Raw genomic sequence first — 18,533 nt, forward strand, 5'->3', positions numbered from 1 at the left:
CCTTGCCAGGGATAGTGGTGGAGGCTGAAACATTAAGGACATTTAGGAGACACTTAGTCACGTGGATGGAAGAAAAATAGAGGGTTACGGGGTAGGGAAGGTTTAGTACTTTTTTTTTTTAAAAGGAATATATGGGTCGGCACAACATCAAGGGCCTGTACTGTGCTGTAGTGTTCTATAGTCCTGCTGAGTTTCTCCAGCACTCTTATTAATCTACAACACCCGGTACATTTTTGAAGGGTGGGAGGAAACCAGAGCACCCAGAGGAAACCCACGCAGACCCAGGGACAACGCACAAACTCCTTACAGACAGCGGGGGATTCGAACCCGGGTCGTTGGCGCTGTAACAGCGTTGTGCCAACCGTGATCCTGTTCTGCATTCACTTACTTGAAAGATCCAAGTTTATCCATGAGTGACGCTGCTGGAAACTGGTCAATCAAAATCAACTTTGAGGTAAAGACATCAATGTGACCTGCAGACAAAAAGGATGGATAGACTGAGAATCTATCAGTAACAATAACGGAGAATATTAAAAGCAGAAATGAACAAAAGATAAGTCCATCGGCTACACAGCAGATCACGTCTGCCTGGACATTCCAAGGGAATGCATCAGATGAAAATGAGGAAAATTAAAAAATGTATTGATATCGAATAGCTGAAAAATTGGTCTGTAAGATGGCAGAAGGATTTTAATGCAGGCAAATGTGAGACATTGCATTTTGGAAAGACAAACCAAGGTAGGGCACACATGGTAAATGGTCGGGCACTGAAGAGTGCGGGAGAACAGAGGGATCTAAGAATACAGATACATAATTCCCTGAAAGTGGCGTCACAGGTCGACAGGGTTGTACAGAGAGCTTTTGGCCCACTGGCTTTCATAAGTCCAAGCACTGAACACAGGAGTTGGGAACTTATGGTTAAGTTGTACAAGAGATTGATGAGGCCAAGTCTGCAGTTTTGGTCAGCTAATAAGAAAGTTATCAATGAGATTGAAAGAGTGCAGAGGAGATTTACTAAGACTTGAGGAACTGAGTGACAGGGAAAGGTCAAACAAGTTAGGACTTTATTCCCTGCAGCGTAGAATAATGAGGGGAGTTGAAGCTTGAGACAGATCTGGGAGGTGGTTGGTCAAATTGGGAGTAATTGGGTGGCACAGGTTCGTGGGCCAAAAGGGCCTGTCACTGTGCTTTTTATATTATTATTTTTTTTTAAAATTTATACATACAGGACAGTGACAGGGTCTTTCCGCCCACACTGCTCAATTATACCCGATTAACATAAACCCAGGTACTATTTTTTTGGAACGTAAAAACTCCTTACAGACAGCGCGGAATTCGCAGCCCAGTCCGGATCGCTGGCGCTGCAATGCCATTGCACTAACCGTGCTGTATGACTCAATATAAATTTTTTAAAAATTGATAGAGGTACAAAATTATGACGGGTACAGACAGAGTAAATGCAAGTAGGCATTTTCCACTGAAGGCTGATGAGATGCAAACCAGAGGACATGGGTTAAGGGTGAAAGAGAAGTTCATGGGGAACTCCTTCAGCACTTCAGCTGGCAGCTCGTTCCACTCTTCTCACCACTCTCTGTGTGAAGAAGTTCCCCCTAAATATCACAACTGGTGGAAGTGTGGAATGAGCTGCCAGGTGAAGTGGGGAACACAGGCTCAATTTTAACATCTAAGCAAAATTTTGACAGGTATATGGACGGGAGAGGTTCGAAGGAATGTGGACTGGGTGCAGATCAGTGGAACTAGGGAGAATAATGGTTTAGCACAGACCAGAAGGGCCTGTTTTCTGTGCTGTAATGTTGTATGGTTCTAATTAATGTAAATGTGTGTCTGCTGCTCATCACAGACTTGTTGGGGCTGTTTCTGTGCTAAATCTGCTGAACCCATTCTTAGCTTTAAAAGAGGGGCTTCTTTTTGAAACATACAAAGATTCTTAGGGGTCATGAATGGATCGATATTTTTATGAGTGGGAGAACTCCAAACAAGGGGCACGGTTACCAGATTACAGGCAGTCATCTAAAATTGAAGTATGCAAGGATCTCTGAAGTAATTCACTACATAAAGAGTGATGTGTATTTAACAAAGGAGGCAAAAGATTCCATTAGTGTCACGTGATACCACATTTAGAATGTAACGTACATGAAATTCTTTGTCGACTGTAATGGATAAATGGATAAACATACACACATTTAAAAACAGATCTCATTTGAAAGACTGAAGAATTCATATTCAGCGACTTTACAGAAACAATGGAGAATGTTATGCACATTTCACAAATAGGGGCTAACTGAAATGGATTGGAGACAGGCTGCCTGGTTGAATAGCTACAAGGCTTCTGACCTTTTTACAAAGTGCTCACAGAAAGGTCACCCCTGGGTTTTGTTTACCTACACAACAGCTTGACCAAGAGGGAGAACTCCTGTGGTTTGCTGAAGAAGGTGGGGGTTTTTGCAAGGGAGAGAGAGTGTCACATGGGCTTTCTAGCAATTGAGAGTTGAAGAGAGAGAGAGGTGAGAACAATTGAAAGCAGCTGAACAGTGCAAGCCAGGAGAAGCTGGTTGGAAACAGAAAGCTCCAGAGTGGCGGATGGCTGGAAGTGCTATCTGTCTGATGTTTCTCTCGGAATAAGTGGAACAGAAAGGGAGCCTGAAAGAGGTTACCATCTGGAGAACCCTGATGGGGCCAGTTTCATCAGTGAGACACTGAGGTGACTAATGGTGGTACCTCAGTTGTGGACATCCCGGAGCAACAAATCTCTCTCTGCAAGCCCTACGAGAACCTTCCTGAGCGGTAAACAGTCACCTTTCGAGCACCAAAGCCTGGTGAACTTTATACATGTTAAATTCTGTGCACAGTATAAGAATTGCCTGCAACCAGAGAACTTGGAAGAAGGAGAAGTGAGATTGAACTGTGAACCAAAGAACTTTTAAATTTACACACACATCATACACGTGCGCTGAGAAATAGATGGGGGTTAATTTGGGTTAGTTAGGTATAGAGATAAGTTAAAGTTTGATTTCGTTTTCATGTTTAAAGATAATTAAGAACAACTTTTGTTTAAGTAACTACTTGTCTTGGTGAATGTCTATTGCTGCTGGGTTTTGCGGTCCTTTGGGCTCGTAACACTACTGTGAGGAAGACAGAGAGTTGCCACTTTGCCCAGCGCCCCTTACAGAAATGAAGGGAACGAACTCGCTCACGACCCCTGGTTTACAAGACCAGCGCTCTAACCACTGAGCTTTAAGAGTCCTCCCCGATCGCTCCTCGATATTTCAAACATTTGAAAGCTATAAGTTCAGATTTATTGAGTACCCACGTGACATCACATACAACCCTGAGAGTTTCATTCCTGCGGGCCAGACAGAATTGCCACTTACAGGTGGTGCAAAAAAAAACTATACTCAAGGTACCATAAAAAGAGAAATGTAAACAAAATGACTGCAATACAAAAAAATAAATATTCAGTAATAAATAATGCATAAACTATGAGCCCTTAAATGAGTCGCTGATTGAGATTGTCGTGGAAGAGTCTGATGGTGGAGGGGTAGCAGCTGTTCCTGAACCTGGTGGTGCGAGTCTTGTGGCACTGATACCTCTTTCCTGATGGCAGCAGCGAGAACAGAGCACATGCTGGGGGGTGTGGCAGCGTTCCCTGTAGATGTTCTCAATGGTGGGGAGGGTTTTACCTGTGATGCACTGGGCATGAACTGGCACCGAAGCCAATGTGAGACCTGGGCAAGGTCATGTCGAATGATGGGACAGGCTTGACGAGCTGAGTGGCGACACTGAAACTGGGCTGTTATGTTCGATGTGCTGTTGCCTGGCGTTCTCTTAAACACTGGAGGTGTTTTCAAGCTGCCTTGTAAAATGGGGTTAACCGGTCATTTGCCTGGTTAGCGCCCCACTCACAAGGCAGCTCGAAAAGATCCAACTCAGTCAGTGGGCTCCTAAAACAACCGGGTCCTTGCCCTACCGTGGAAGTAGTCAGGGAACCTAGTTAAACTTATCTAGGTCGTGTCCATCGGCGGCTTGAAAACAAAAATGGCCGACCCGATTATTCCAGTGACGTCAGCGCCTGCGTGCGTCACCGGTCTGCACGTTGGCGCCAAGTTCAAATGTAGAGGAGGTTCTCAGCAGTGCAGGCCAGGAAAGGGGATATTAGAACGTGGTTTAAACGTGCTTTCCAGAAAGAGTAAGGCTAAAACCTTTTACTTCATTTCATCCAGTTGGTGAGTGCTGATGCGTCACTCACCGCATCATCGCGGGGGTGGGGTCCCCCTTAAATCGCCGGGTTGGTGATTTAATGGGGCGACCTCACCCCCCCCCCCCGCAGGCTAAAAGATGCTGGGAGCACCTTCGACCCATTAAATGCACCTGGGTCCCAGAAGGGGAGCCCGGGAGCGGCAGTTTAAAATCGTCTAATGTGCAGAGAACCTTTTCTCCCAGGTCAATAAGCTGCAATGGATTGCTCAGATTACAAAGGTGAAGAATAAACACCACAGCACCCTCTGCTGATGGGTTCAGTCTTTACATCTCACCAGTCAGTCTGCGTCGGGTGCAATAGCTATTACAGTGAAGCACACTATGTGTGCTGAGGCAGGAGAGTGCCGTGAAGCAGCCTTTAATTTCAGACAAACGCCACGGCACCAGGCCCTGTCAGCCCATGCCACCCGATTAACCTACAATCCCCGATACGTTTCGAATGGTGGGAGGAAACCCATGCAGACAATGGGAGAACTTACAGACTCATTACAGAGTCGAATCCCGGTCGCTGGTGCTGTAGCAGAGCTGCACTAACCGCTACTCTAACCGTGCCGACCAGCCCTGCATGGTTAAAAGTAGGAGGTCTGGCGAACTAAATAGGTCCGCAAGTTGGTCGCAGATGGTAAATATGGACAGGCTGGTGGAATAAAGAGAAAGAACACTGGCCCCACCATTCAATGCGATTACGTCAGATCTTTCAGGCCTCAACTCATTCTCACTGCCTGAACCGCAGGGCCCTTAGAACCAAACAAACCCTTCTAGTTTCCGCTGCGCTTTTATTCTCCCTAATCCCACTTACCTGAACCCAGACCATACCCCTCACATCCATGTCCCTGTTCAAATGTTTCTTATAAGTCTAAATTGAGCCCACATTCACCTCAGCTGGCAGCTTGTTCCGCACTCCCATTACTGTTTGTGTGAAGAAGTCTCCCCCCCCCCCCTAAACTTCACCCTTAACCCATGACCTCAGGTTTGTATCTCATCCACCCTCAGAGTAAAAAGTCTGTCTGTATTTACTGTCTATGCCCCTCATAACTTGTATACCTCTATCAAATCTCCCCTTACTACATTTTATTTAAAATTTAAATTTAGACTTACAACCCATGCTGCCCAATTAACATCTACAACCCCCTAAAAGTTTTGAAGGGTGGGAGGAAGCCAAAGCACCCGGATGAAACCCACGCAGACACGGGGAGAATGGACAAACTCCTTACAGACAACACTGGATTCAAACCCCTATGACCCAACCTGTTTAACCTTTCCCTGTAACTCAGTTCCTGAGGTCCGGGCAACATCCTAGTAAATCTCTTCTGCCCTCTTTCAATCTTTTTTGAAATCCTTCCTGTAGTTAGATGACCAGATCTGTCTCAGGCCTCAACTCCTTCTCTGTGCCAGAACCTCAAGGCCTTTTCTCTAGTTACTTCTCTTGATTTATCCCCACCAATCACTGGAGCAAAAAATCCCATGGTCACCACCCTCTGCTTGGAGACATTTTGTCACATTTCAGCATGAAATGAGCATCCCCTCATTCAAGACTTTCCCACCTTTGAAAACACCTGGACATCTAATCTGTCAGATCTTCTAAGGACCATACATGTCTCAGATTTCAAGTTTCAGTAAGGTCCAAGAAAAGACCCCAACCTACTCAGCTTCTCTTGATTGGATAATTCTACCACCCCAGTAATTAACCTGGTGAATCTTCTTGCGACTGATCCTGGCACTAAAAAGAGGAGACACAGCGCTCCTCTGTAGGGTCCAACTGCCAAGTCCAGCTATTGTTGACTCCATACAGGCCTGTGAAAGGAGCTGACAGTGGTTTATTTTACCGCGGGGTCCATGCCCAAGATGGTGGCACCTCTGCTCAGCCTCCAGGGAAGGAGAGGACTAGTTCAGGGCACCAAACAGGGAGACCACCCCCCATTTGAAAAGGAGAAGCAGAGGAGATGCTGATGGGATGGTGGCCCCAGCAGCAGGGGAAGGACACGCATAGGCAGTGAGCAAGCTGATGGCGACTCAAGGCAAGGAACCCACACAAGCTGCGAGCTGTGATCAAGGACTCACAGCAGGCTGCGAACTGCTCGAGACTGGTCGAAGGGGTACCAGGTATTGCAACCGGGATGCAAGAGGGTGCCAAGGGGACTGAAGTCTTACTGATCATGTCGGAGGTTTGGATCTGGAGCTCGGCTTGCCAATGGTTTGGACTGGAGACTGTGTTACTGCAGGAGCACTGGAGGAGAATCCACGGATACTCGGGGACTTTGGGGGGAGGGGTGGGGTCCTCTCTTTTGCTTCTCTTTCTTTGACAGTAAGAGGCACCGGATAATTTCTGTTGATGGCGAATCTTGTGTAATATTACATAACAATAAAGGAATTTCAGATCTTTCTTTCATGGGCAACAGTGCCAAAGCTGCGTGGATGATTTCATCCCAACACTCTGTACAATCAAAACAAAATGTCCTTATATCTAAACTCCAATTCCTCTCGACAAGGTGATGGATGAAATTTAACTCCCAAAGATGGAATGTCTTATATTTCAACAGGAGGAACGAAAACAGGCAAAATAAACCAGAGAACACAATTGCAAAAGTAGTGCAGGGGCAGGGAGATGAGGGCAATTATGTCGCAGACTGGTGGTTAATAACATACATCAAACAATATCTGCAGAAAATGATGTACAGTAGACATTTGGTATGAAGCATTGTATCAGTAGGACGTCAAGATACGGTTGTCCAAATTTCTGGCGAGGCCACTCTGTGTCCTGTTCTGGTCACTCAGATATAGGTGAGGAATTGTTCAAAAAGAGCACACACTTTACTATAGTAATAATTCACCAGCCAAATCCAGGATGGACTGAAGTACCCATCATCAGCTTAATGAAGTATGTTCATTAACTCTTGTGGATGATGGCTGCAGAGAAACTGACTTAAAATACCTGCTGAATGGCTTTAGAAACTTTACTCTATCCATAGCAGTCACGAATTTATAATGGCTATAGAGGAATTGACGGTGTCATCCTGATTAATGCCCATTGGGCTGATCAAGACTGATACAGGACTTGCCTGTAGCATGAGGTAGCTGTGAACCCCAAATCAACTATGTCTGGCCAAAATGCACAAGTGTAGCTAGCCTGAGAGTACATAGAAATGAATAAATGTATTCCATTGGAAAAAATAACATATCATTTAAGAAATAACATCACAGTATTTGAACAAATTTGGGAACCGTACATGGAACACAACAGACCTCCACCCCCTCAAATGACAGAAGGAGAAGACGACGAAATGAACTGACCCAGTATGTAAAAGTGGAAGACACAAATTTCTTGTTTATTTTCATTGTGTGATGACATTGTTTAATGGGTTTAATGTATCATATAGGTTGAATGTTGAGTGGGTGGGGGGGGGGGTGAAGGAGGGAGGGAAGGGAGGGGGGAAAAGGGGAGAAAATGACACTGTGTATATTCAAGAGGGAAATGTTTGTGTGTATTTTGGTCAGTATGGTTCATAGCGTGAAAAATAAAAAAAAAATTTTAAAAATGCACAAGTGCAGCTGACAAATTTTAAAATCTTTTACCCAAAACCTTTGGGACCAGACACTTTTCGGAATTTTCGGATAATAGACTAACAGGTAACAGCAATACGTTAAGTCATTACTGATTTCGGATTCGAGCACTCCAACTTGATGGTGAAGGGGAGGGGGGGGGGGGGAGCCATTGAGTAATGTTCAGTAAGACGCCGGGCACAGATACACCACAATCAAGCTTCTGCAATATCGATTATGACAGACGCTTCCTCTTCTGCTTCTCTCTGTCACCGAGGTTTTCGGTTTTCTGAATTTCGGATAAAAGATTTTGTCCCGCATATTTTTACCTCCTATGGACACTGCAAGTCTAGCATGTCTGTGCTTTGAAGCTGGTAACGTCTCCATTCTGTCCTTAGAGGTTTCAGAGACACCAAATTACCTCAGGTTGATCTCTTTATGTAAACAAAGTGCCACACTCATGTTTGACCTGACAGAAAGCTGGCTTCAGAGTCTCTACTTTCCCCACGTGGTATGTACTCCATTACAGATTGGTAATTCCATTGAAACGCCATTTCCCAAATGAAATTTGGAAATAAAATCTAGGTTTTACAAAACTGTACGCACTACTCCAGGTGTGGTCTCACCAAGACCCTGTACAGCAGGATCTCTGTACTCCTGGACTCAAATCCACTCTCTATGAACGCCAACATACCATTCGCCCTCCTCACCGCCTGCTGTACCTGCATGCCCACTTTCAACGACTGATGCTCAGCAACACCCAAGTCTCGCTGCTTCTCCCCTTTTCCTAAACAGATACTATTTAAATAATAGTCCTCTTTCCTGTTCTTACCTCCAAAGTGGATAACCTCACATTTCTCCACATTATATTGCATCTGCCACGTCTTGGCCCACTCGCCTAACTTGTCCAAATCACTCTGCACCCTCCTAGTGTCCTCAACACAGCCAACCCCGCTACCCAACTTTGTGTCATCTGCAAAAGTTGAGATATTGCTATCTACTCCCACATTTAAGGCGTTGATATATATTGTAAACAACTGTGGCCCTAGCACGGAGCCCTGCGGTACCCCATTAGTCACTGGAAGAAAAACAGAGGGTTATGAGGTCAGGAAGGTTTTTTTGGTAAGTATATATAGGTCGGCACAACATTGTGGGCCGAAGGGCCTGTACTGTGCTGAAAAGCTCGACGTTTTACAAGTTAAACGAGAAAGTCTGCAGACGCTGGATGCTTCCTGTAGATGCTACATTGCCCTGCAGCATAAACGTGCTGGAGAGATTCAGCATGACCTACAACAGCTGCAGGAAGCGAAGGGTGACCAACATTTCGGGGCTGGGCCTTTTGTCAGGGATAAGCAAAACCAGGCAGGCACCTGAGTGAAAAGTTGGTGGGGGGGATGGGGGGTGGGGGGATTCCCACCATCTTCTGTTTTTATTTTAGACTATTTTCTAGCATTCAACTTGAACTTGTGCCATTCTAGAAAAATCATAGGCCCAAGGTAGCACTTTAATCCAAAGACAGGATTTTTGTGCCACAAAGCATAGATTCATGATTATAAATCACAACTTCTATGCACAGCATTTTGATCAGTATGCACTGAAGTGTTAAGAGGATTCCTTGCCTTGCAGTAAATGTCTACGTTCATTAAGAACTAAATGCACTCAGTTCTGGTCACCTCATTACAGGTACACGATCCTTTATCCGGAATCCTTGGGGGACAGTGTGTTCCAAATTTTGGAATGCCAGATTTAAACCCAGCCGGATTGTGCTGCTGTATCCACCCCCACCCCCTTCCAGTTGCGTTATGGGATCTTCCCCCCCCTCGCCCATCCGACTCGCGCTGCCGACCTCTCGCCCGCCCGACTCGCGCTCCCGGCCTCTCGCCCGCCCGACTCGCGCTCCCGGCCTCTCGCCCGCCCGACTCGCGCTCCCGGCCTCTCGCCCGCCCGACTCGCGCTCCCGGCCTCTCGCCCGCCCGACTCGCGCTCCCGGCCTCTCGCCCGCCCGACTCGCGCTCCCGGCCTCTCGCCCGCCCGACTCGCGCTCCCGGCCTCTCGCCCGCCCGACTCGCGCTCCCGGCCTCTCGCCCGCCCGACTCGCGCTCCCGGCCTCTCGCCCGCCCGACTCGCGCTCCCGGCCTCTCGCCCGCCCGACTCGCGCTCCCGGCCTCTCGCCCGCCCGACTCGCGCTCCCGGCCTCTCGCCCGCCCGACTCGCGCTCCCGGCCTCTCGCCCGCCCGACTCGCGCTCCCGGCCTCTCGCCCGCCCGACTCGCGCTCCCGGCCTCTCGCCCGCCCGACTCGCGCTCCCGGCCTCTCGCCCGCCCGACTCGCGCTGCCGTCTCTCTCCCCACTTGCCAGTTTTGGAGCTTTCCGGATTTTAGATGTCCAGATAAAGGATTGTGTACCTATATATGATGGATGTGGAAGTGATGGAGAGGGTGCAGAGGAGATTTGCCAGATGTTGCCTGGAGTGGAAAATAGGTCTACGAGGCAAGGTTAGCAGAGCTGAGACTTTTAGGAACGAAGAAGGACGAGAGGGGAGTCAACAAGATTATGAGAGGCATAGACAGGGTGGACGGCCACCAGCACCTGTTTCCCAGGGCAGGATCAGCAAACACCAGAGGATGTCTGTACAAAATGAAGGGAGGGAAGTTTAGGGGAGACATCGGGGGGGGGGGGGGGGTGGGGGGGGTAAGTTTTCTTTTAAAAAAAACGCAAAGACTTGTGGATGGCTGGGATGCCTTGCTGGGGATGGTGGTGGAAGCTGAAACATTGGGGGCATTTAAGAGACTCTTAGGCACATGGATGGAAGAAAAATAGAGGGTTCCGGGGTAGGGAGGGTTTTGTCTTTTTAAAAGGAATATGGATCAGCATTACAGCCGAAGGGCCTGGACTGTGCTGTAGTGTTCTATGTTCGAAATAGACTACTTGAGTATGACTTGAAACGTGGCATTAGATTACAACAGCTCCACTCCATGGGCCTTAAAGCTAAGTGTCTGGTATCTGTTTCGGTAAAGGGGAGATGCAGAGACGGGCGTTGCTGTGCATCAGTCGTTGAACGCGGGCATGCAGGTACAGCAGGCAGTGAGGAGGGCGAATGGTATGTTGCGTTCATAGAGAGAGGATTTGAGTCCAGGAGTAGAGATCCTGCTGCAGCCATACACTGCCTTGGTGAGACCACACCTGGAGTACTGCGTAAAGTTTTGGTCTCCTTATCTGAGGAAGGACATCCTCCCCATGGATAGGGTGCAGAGAAGGTTCATTAGACTGATACCAGGGATGGAAAGACTTGCATATGAAGAAAGGTTGGATAGACTAGGCTTGTATTCTCTGGAATTTAGAAGATTGAGGGGGGAATCTTATAGAAGCATATAAAATTCTTAAGGGTTTAGACAGACTAGACGCAGGAAGGTTGTTTCCAATGCTGGGAAAAACCAGAACCAGGGACCAAAGCTTAAAGAGAAGGGGAAAGTTTTTTAGGACTGAGATGAAAAATTTCTTCTCAGTGGGTGGTGGATCTGTGGAATTCTTTGCCACAGGAAGTAGTTGAGGCCAGTTCCTTGTCAATATTTAAGAGTAGGTTAGATCTGGCCCTATGGGGTAAGGGGATCAGGGGGTATGGGGAGAAGGCAGGAATGGGGTACTGATCATTCCTGATCATATTGAAGGGCGGTGTAGGCTTGAAGGGCCAAATGGCCGACTCCTGCACCTATTTTACTCTGTTTCTAAGTGTTTTAGGCTTGTTTTGGTGCAAGATCCTAGCAGATCTGACTCCAGAGTTTGAGTCAACCTCACACCAAACAATAGCTCAGGTTACTTTGCAGAGATTTTTTTTTAAAAAGTGTGGTGGTGAACACAATGCTATTACAGCACTAGCGACCGGGGTTCAAATCCACCGCTGACTATAAGGAGTTTGCACGTTTTCCCTGTGTCTGCGAGGGTTTTCCCCAGATGCTCCGGTTTCCTCCTACCCTTCAAAAATGTACAGGAGAGAAGATTAATTAGGGTGTAATCGGATGGCACAGATTTAAATGGGTCAGAATTGCCCTCTACTATACTGTTAATAACATTTAAACCCAAAAAATTTAAAATGTCAAGTCTTAATCCAAGTTGGACTCACCAATGTAAAACCAGGAGTTTGAATTGATGAGACTTTCAGTCCACAGCTGACAGATCTCACTTTCAGTGAAGGCTTCTATTCCATACATCGACTGATACTCCAATTTGGGCAACACATAAACTGGAACGTGCTATTTTTAAAAAAAAAACAAAGATCATAAATAAGTAAATAGTCTAACTGTTCATTCTGTCAACAATTCTCCATAGATTTGTAATGTTTTTCTATGCACGCAAGCTGTGGTGAAGTGTCAGTGGATCTCCTGCTTTCACTAGATTGCCAAGATTTTTGTACTCAGCTGTTAAATTCCACTTCATAGTTGCTAAACACGATCCTACAAAGAAATCCCTGTCATTGTTCGTCGCGTCACACTGCTCCAACGTATTTTGTACTCAACAGAGCTCTTTTGAAGGGCTGACACCGTTGTAAGGGAGGAACGATGGTGGCAAAACTGTTCCACAAACAGGAGACAAAGGAGTAGGAAGGACTAAAGCAGGTCACGCCCGCAGCAATTCTTTGTCCACTCAGGATTACAGCCTCCTGGGGCCTTCCTGCCGAAGCAATCATGAAGGCGGCTCACCAGCGGCTGAATTTGGTTAGGAGTTTGAGGTTATGTCTACTAAAAGACTCTTGCAAAGTTCTACCACGGAGCGCGTGGCAACACTGTCTGGCATGGAGGTGCTAAAGCACAGAAGGAACAGGCGACAAAGGTTTCTTTTGTTTCGGTCTCCACTCCCCTTAAGAACATCAACAAGAGGCAGTGCCTTAAGGGACCAGCTTCTATCATCAAGGACCCTCACCACTCAGGCCATGCCCTCTTCACACTGCCACCATCGGGAAGGAGGTACATAAGTCTGAAGATGAACACATTAAAAAAAAGCTTCTACCCCGCCGTCATTAGATTTCCGAATGGACCACGAATCCCAGGCCCTACCTCACTTCTGTTGCACTAATTTATTTGTTTTAAACCGTGTATCTGGAAATGTAATCGATCGCAATCTTTCCACGTCCAATACATAATTATTGTTGCTGCAAAAACACGGATTTCATGACACATGTTCAAGACAATAAATTATGTTTCTGTTCTGCAGCTTTCACACAAACAAGGGTCATGTTTTCTTTAATTAAGGCGCAGGACATCCAGGAGAAATCCCTTTGACTTTGCAATAGAAAACCCCATTTGATAGGACAGGCCAGGTTTAGGTTCAACATAGAGTGGAGGGTCCTTTCGTTTTCGTGTCCCAGGAGTACGCATTAAAATCGGAACCATCCAACTCTTAAGTATATCAACAGCAGGCAATCAAGCTGTTGTTAATTAACACCATTCTTCCCTCTCACTGTTCACCATGTATTCAGTAATTACAAACCAATGATAGGAGAGCAACAGTTACAGACAGAAGCAGAACAATGCTTTCTCCTACAAAATGCCACCGATACAGAAACAAATATAATCTGGTTCATGTTTCAAGCCCACCGAAGCAGAAAATGCTCAGGAACTCCAACTGTGCACCAACCTTAGGCATTTGTCAAAGTTGCGTAAAAGCAATTTAATATTGCTCAGAGATTGTTTCAGTACCTTGCTAAAACAATTAAGGGTCAAACACACAGATTTAACTGGATAGCTGCCTAATGCTTACTTTCAGTATTTCCGCAGTTGATGTGCACTTGATACTTGGATCGGCGGAACAGTGAAGGGCACCAGAATTGGAAACGGGGAGAATGGCCCCAGCCGCCCCACCCCCCTGCCCAATGAGAAGGAGAAACATGCTGGAGGCGAACCCACGGACACTCAGTGACTTTCTTTTACTTCTCTTTTCTTCTCCTGTTGAGGGGCGCTGGGCAAAGCTCATGCTGATTCTTTGTTTGCCTGTTGGCAGACAAAAGCTGAAATACATTATGTGCATTACATTTTTAATATATTATTACGCGACAATAAAGGGAACTTTCAAACTTGAACATTTCATGGTTGGGATCAGATGACATGGGTGACAGGTCCAAAAGGGTGGTGTCTTTTGGAACTATACAAGTTAATAAATTAGATAACCGGTGAAAAAAGGACGATGGTCAAGGATTCTCATTGCTGTTTCCATTCATTTACATTTTTTAAAAACTTGCCCATGGTCATCGTAGCGGTTGGTGCCACGTTATTTCCACGCCAGTGACCCGGGTTCGAATCCAGCACCGTCTGCAAGGAGTTTGTACATTGTCCCCGAGTCTGCATGGGTTTCCTCCCACCCTCCAAAAAACATGCGGGATCTGAAGGTTAATTAAGGCGCAGGACATGGCAAAGTCAAAGGGATTTCTCCTGGATGTCCTTGCGGCACGGGCTCGTGGGCCGGGAGAGTTTGTTACTGCACACTTTGCCTAAATTTAAAAATAAAGATATAAAATTTAAATTAAATCTTTTAAAATGTTTATATTGATGAAAGGAGATTGGTGGTGGTGTTGAGAGTGAGTAGACTTTGCAGTGATCCCAGGAATCAAACGCCAATCAGCCTTTAAAATGCCAAGTGTGAAAGCAAAATCACCTCAAGGCCAGCATCAGACAACGTCATCTCACGCCGGGGATCCACAACCTCGACCCCTAGTTCAATCCCCAGCGCCTGCAGATGCCGGCGTTGCAATCAGGCAAGTGTGAAACGGGTAAGTGCATTGTGGGATTGAAAATGCAAGTTCTTACGTGAGTGCAGGAAGAAAAGATTAAAATGAAGGCATAAACTTTGCTGTGGGAAAGTCGCAGCGGGGGAGAGAGGAAATAAATGGCAATAAAGAGCAATAGCGGACAATTTTTAAACAGCGTGGGAAAGTTGGTAGCGCTAACACGCACAATTTACAAGACTGTGGGGGAAGAAAGCAATGGCAGACTTCCCAGAATGTTGTGCAGTAGAGAAACCCCTCTATGAATGCTCCATGTATGCAGCCCTTTCTCTGCTGCAAGGAATTCTGGGAGGGCAGGTCTGCCATCGCTTCCCCCCACCCCGTGATATTTATAAATTATATGCAATAGCGCTACATAAGCACTATTGAGCTACTAACGATCCCACCCTGTTTAAAAATTGTCTGCTATTTATTGCTAGTACTTTCCCACGGTCCCTTATAAGGGTTTATATATGTTGGCACAACAACAACAGGGGCTGAAGGGCTCAGAATGTGCTGTCCATAAAGCTTAATTATGTTCAAATATAACATCATAATACAGTGGGCAGGTTCACCATCACTCGATGTGTCATCATCAGTAGAAGGTGGAACAGTCCTAACCCCAGCTCTTGCAAATGTGAAAGTGTTCAGTGTCCCAGTGAGGAGTGGCCAAGTGTGAAAAGCCAACCCCCCCCCCCCCCACCCCCATTCCTATCCCGGGACACTGAACAGCCAATTTAGTGGGATGCTTTTGGCTACAGAACGGTAGATGGAATTTAACCCATTTTGGGAGGACAAGGTGATGCATCGTGTATGGAAACAATGGAAGAATAAACGTTAATGTCATAGGAGCCCTGCAGGCCGCTGTATTCGTAGATATGGTGTTTCGGAGGCACAGAAGATACATGCCTTCATTAGCCTGGATGAAGAGCAAACCATATCCTAGTTAGGTCACAGGTGGAGCATTGTGTGGAATTCTGATGACCATACAAAGGAAAGATGTGTTTGCAGAGGAGAGAGCTTCACTGGGATGCTGTCTAGATGGAACATTTTCAGGTGCAAGGAGAGACTGAAAAACTGAGTTTGCTCTCTTTAAAGCAAAAGGCTGAGAGATCAGTTTTAAATTTAAATTAAATGTAGACATACAGCACGGTAATTTTTGAACCCACAATCCCGTGCTGCCCAATTACACCCAATTGACCTACAACCCCTGGTCAGTTTTGAATGGTGGGAGAAAACAAGTGCACCCGGAGGAAACCTGTGGGGGAACCCACAAACTCCTTGAAGACAGCGCCAGATTCCACTCCCTGTCGCTGGCGCTGTAGCAACACGATCTCATTAAGGTTTGAACCTGGCATTAGAACGTAGAATGCAGGCCCTCGATGCTGTGCCGACCCATACATCAAAGTTGCCCGAAAGGAGTTTGTACGTTCTCCCCGTGACCCGTGTGGTTTTCCTCAGGTGCTCTGGTTTTCTCCCACCTTCCAAAAATGTACGGGGTTGTAGATTAATTGGGGTGTAGTTGAAAATAAAATTTAAAAATTGAAAATGCAAAATCTCCCATGAGTCAAAGCAAACAAGCAGCAGTATAGCACATATTTCCAAAAAAAAACTTTGCATGAAAAATATTCATTGATAGATTGAAGAGGGATAATGGTTGATTAACACAGCTGAATGATTTATTATAAAAAATCATTTTTAATCAGTGTTCACCAACTGTGAGGAAACCGAATCTAAACCACTGACAAAAACCATACAGATCCATGGTTATATTGAGGTGTAGTAGTCAGTATCTTAATATGTTGGGGAAAAAAAGGCTTTTAAATCATACTCGTAAAAATGACAAATAAAATGGTTTAATTTTAAGAGCATGCAAATGGGTCCAATTAGTCAAAACTCAATAATTTGATTGGACGATATAGCCTGTTCTGTGGGCCTCCTATAGCAGAACGTTGAGCCCCATCACACTGAGCACCGGTGAGCCACAGGGACCACTCCTGTTCAAGCTGCTAACCCACAAGGGCATCACCAGATCCAACTCCAACAGAGTCATCCAGTTTGCAGATCATGTGACTGTCGTCGGCCTCATCAGTCACAACAGTGGGTCACGCCTCAGAGGTGGCGCGCACGAGGGGAACAATCCGAGTCTCAACATGGACAAGACAAAGGAGATGATCGTGGACTTCAGTAGGAGCAGGGACTACCACCCTCCACTACATATCAATAACTCAGTACTGGAGAGATTAGAGAGCACTAGGTTCCTTGACGTGATCTATCGTGGACATACAACATCTCCTCATTCGTCAGGAAGATGCAACAGCGACTGACATTCTGGGAAGACTGAAGTGGGCAGGGCTACCAGCCACCATTATGTCAACCTTCTATAGGAGCTCAATCGAGAGTGTCCTGGCCGGCTGCATCACAGTGGAGTACGGTTGCTGCAAAGAATTGGATTGGAGGTCAATCCACAGCATCAGAAGAGTGACTGAGAGGATCACTCCACCCATTGGCCTGATCCACTGGGATCGTCGTTTGAAGAGGACTCACAAAATTGTTGAGGACCCCTTCCACCTCACATCTTTCAGCTGCTCCTGTCGGGGAAGAAATCCAGGAGGACCAGAGCCAGCACCTCCAGGCTGAGGAACAGCTTCTTCCCACGGGCACTGAGAATGCTGAACGACCAAAGGATCTGCTCCCATTCACCCTCCGAGACTCCCGCTCACCCCCTCCACTAGTAGGTAGGTCACCCATGCGAGGACACAAATCTAATATAATTGCCCAAAAGTCGGGGGAGATTATTTTTCAGAAAGTCAGGATGATCTGGAGTGGATTATTGTAAAGGGTAAGGAAGGTGATCGGGGTAAATATTAATGGGGCCACAAAGAAAGACGACACCTCCTCATTAGTCAGGTCAGCAACTAACACTTCCTCAGGAGATCGAGGAGGGCAATGCTACCCACCCCCATCTTGACAACATTATACAGGAGTACAATTGAGTATCTTGTTTGGCTTCATTATTATTAAGGGACAGGAGCTGCAAAGAATCAGACCAAGATCACTGGGGTCTCCCCTTCCTCTATTGGCATTCACTGGGAGTATTGCTTAAAAAGGCCTCAGAAAATTATAGAAGACCCTTTCCATCCAGCACACAGTATCTATGACCCACTGCCATCAGGAAGGAAGTACAGGAGCATCAAAATCAGGACGGCCAGGCCAGGGAATAGCTTCTTCCCACAGGCTGTGAGATTGATGAAATGTTATTCTGTAACTGAGAAAATCATCCCAAAATATTTATACATATGCATACATGAATATTATCTGCTGCACATGTACCATCGACTAGAGAAACATGGATTGTCTGCACAGAGTTTGTGCAGTACAGACTGTGACACTCAGAAATCTCCAGGCCTGGTCGATTTATCCAGTTCCCGCACCAAATCTGTGCCTTTCCTCCTACAGACTGTGACACTCAGAAATCTCCAGGCCTGGTCGATTTATCCAGTTCCCCCACCAAACCTGTGCCTTTCCTCCTGACTTGGTCCCCACTGAGCAACTCCTTGATTTGAAAAATTCCCCTCCTCCCTTTTCAAATCCCTCCATCACCATGTTCTTCCCGCTGCAATCTTCCAGCTCTCTGAGATTTCAGTGTTTCTCCAGTTCTAACCTCTTGTATATTTACCGCATACTTGTGTAAAACGTAGATACCATGTAAAAGACAACACCCCCTATTTTTGGCCCAAAAATCTGGGTTTTTAGTCTCTCGCGTCGGCCCTGACCACCCACAGGCTGGAGCTCCCGATGCCTCAGTCGCGAAAGCACGCCTCGGCCCCCCCCCACCCCGCCCCCGTCCAACAGAGCTCCTGACACCTTGAACGTGGACTCAAGCCTCAGTCAGCGCCCCCCCCCCCCCCCCCACAAATTGGAACTCCTGACACCTCAGACTACACAGATACTTACCATGG

General features: G+C 46.5%; 1 protein-coding gene across 2 annotated transcripts in view; it reads right to left on the reverse strand.

Annotated features, from left to right (window-relative positions):
- The window catches only part of LOC138745665 (annexin A2-like), a 135,174-nt gene that overhangs the window by 73,211 nt on the left and 43,430 nt on the right, over positions 1 to 18,533 (reverse strand). For both annotated transcript variants that reach the window (XM_069902918.1, XM_069902917.1), the window contains 2 exons: positions 11,938 to 12,067; positions 389 to 473 (listed from right to left, as the gene is read on the reverse strand). In XM_069902918.1, the coding sequence (XP_069759019.1) occupies positions 389 to 473; positions 11,938 to 12,067 (215 nt within the window). The remainder of the gene's footprint in view (positions 1 to 388; positions 474 to 11,937; positions 12,068 to 18,533) is intronic.

Source organism: Narcine bancroftii, chromosome 11 (genome assembly GCF_036971445.1).
Source record: "Narcine bancroftii isolate sNarBan1 chromosome 11, sNarBan1.hap1, whole genome shotgun sequence".
NCBI lineage: Eukaryota > Metazoa > Chordata > Chondrichthyes > Torpediniformes > Narcinidae > Narcine > Narcine bancroftii.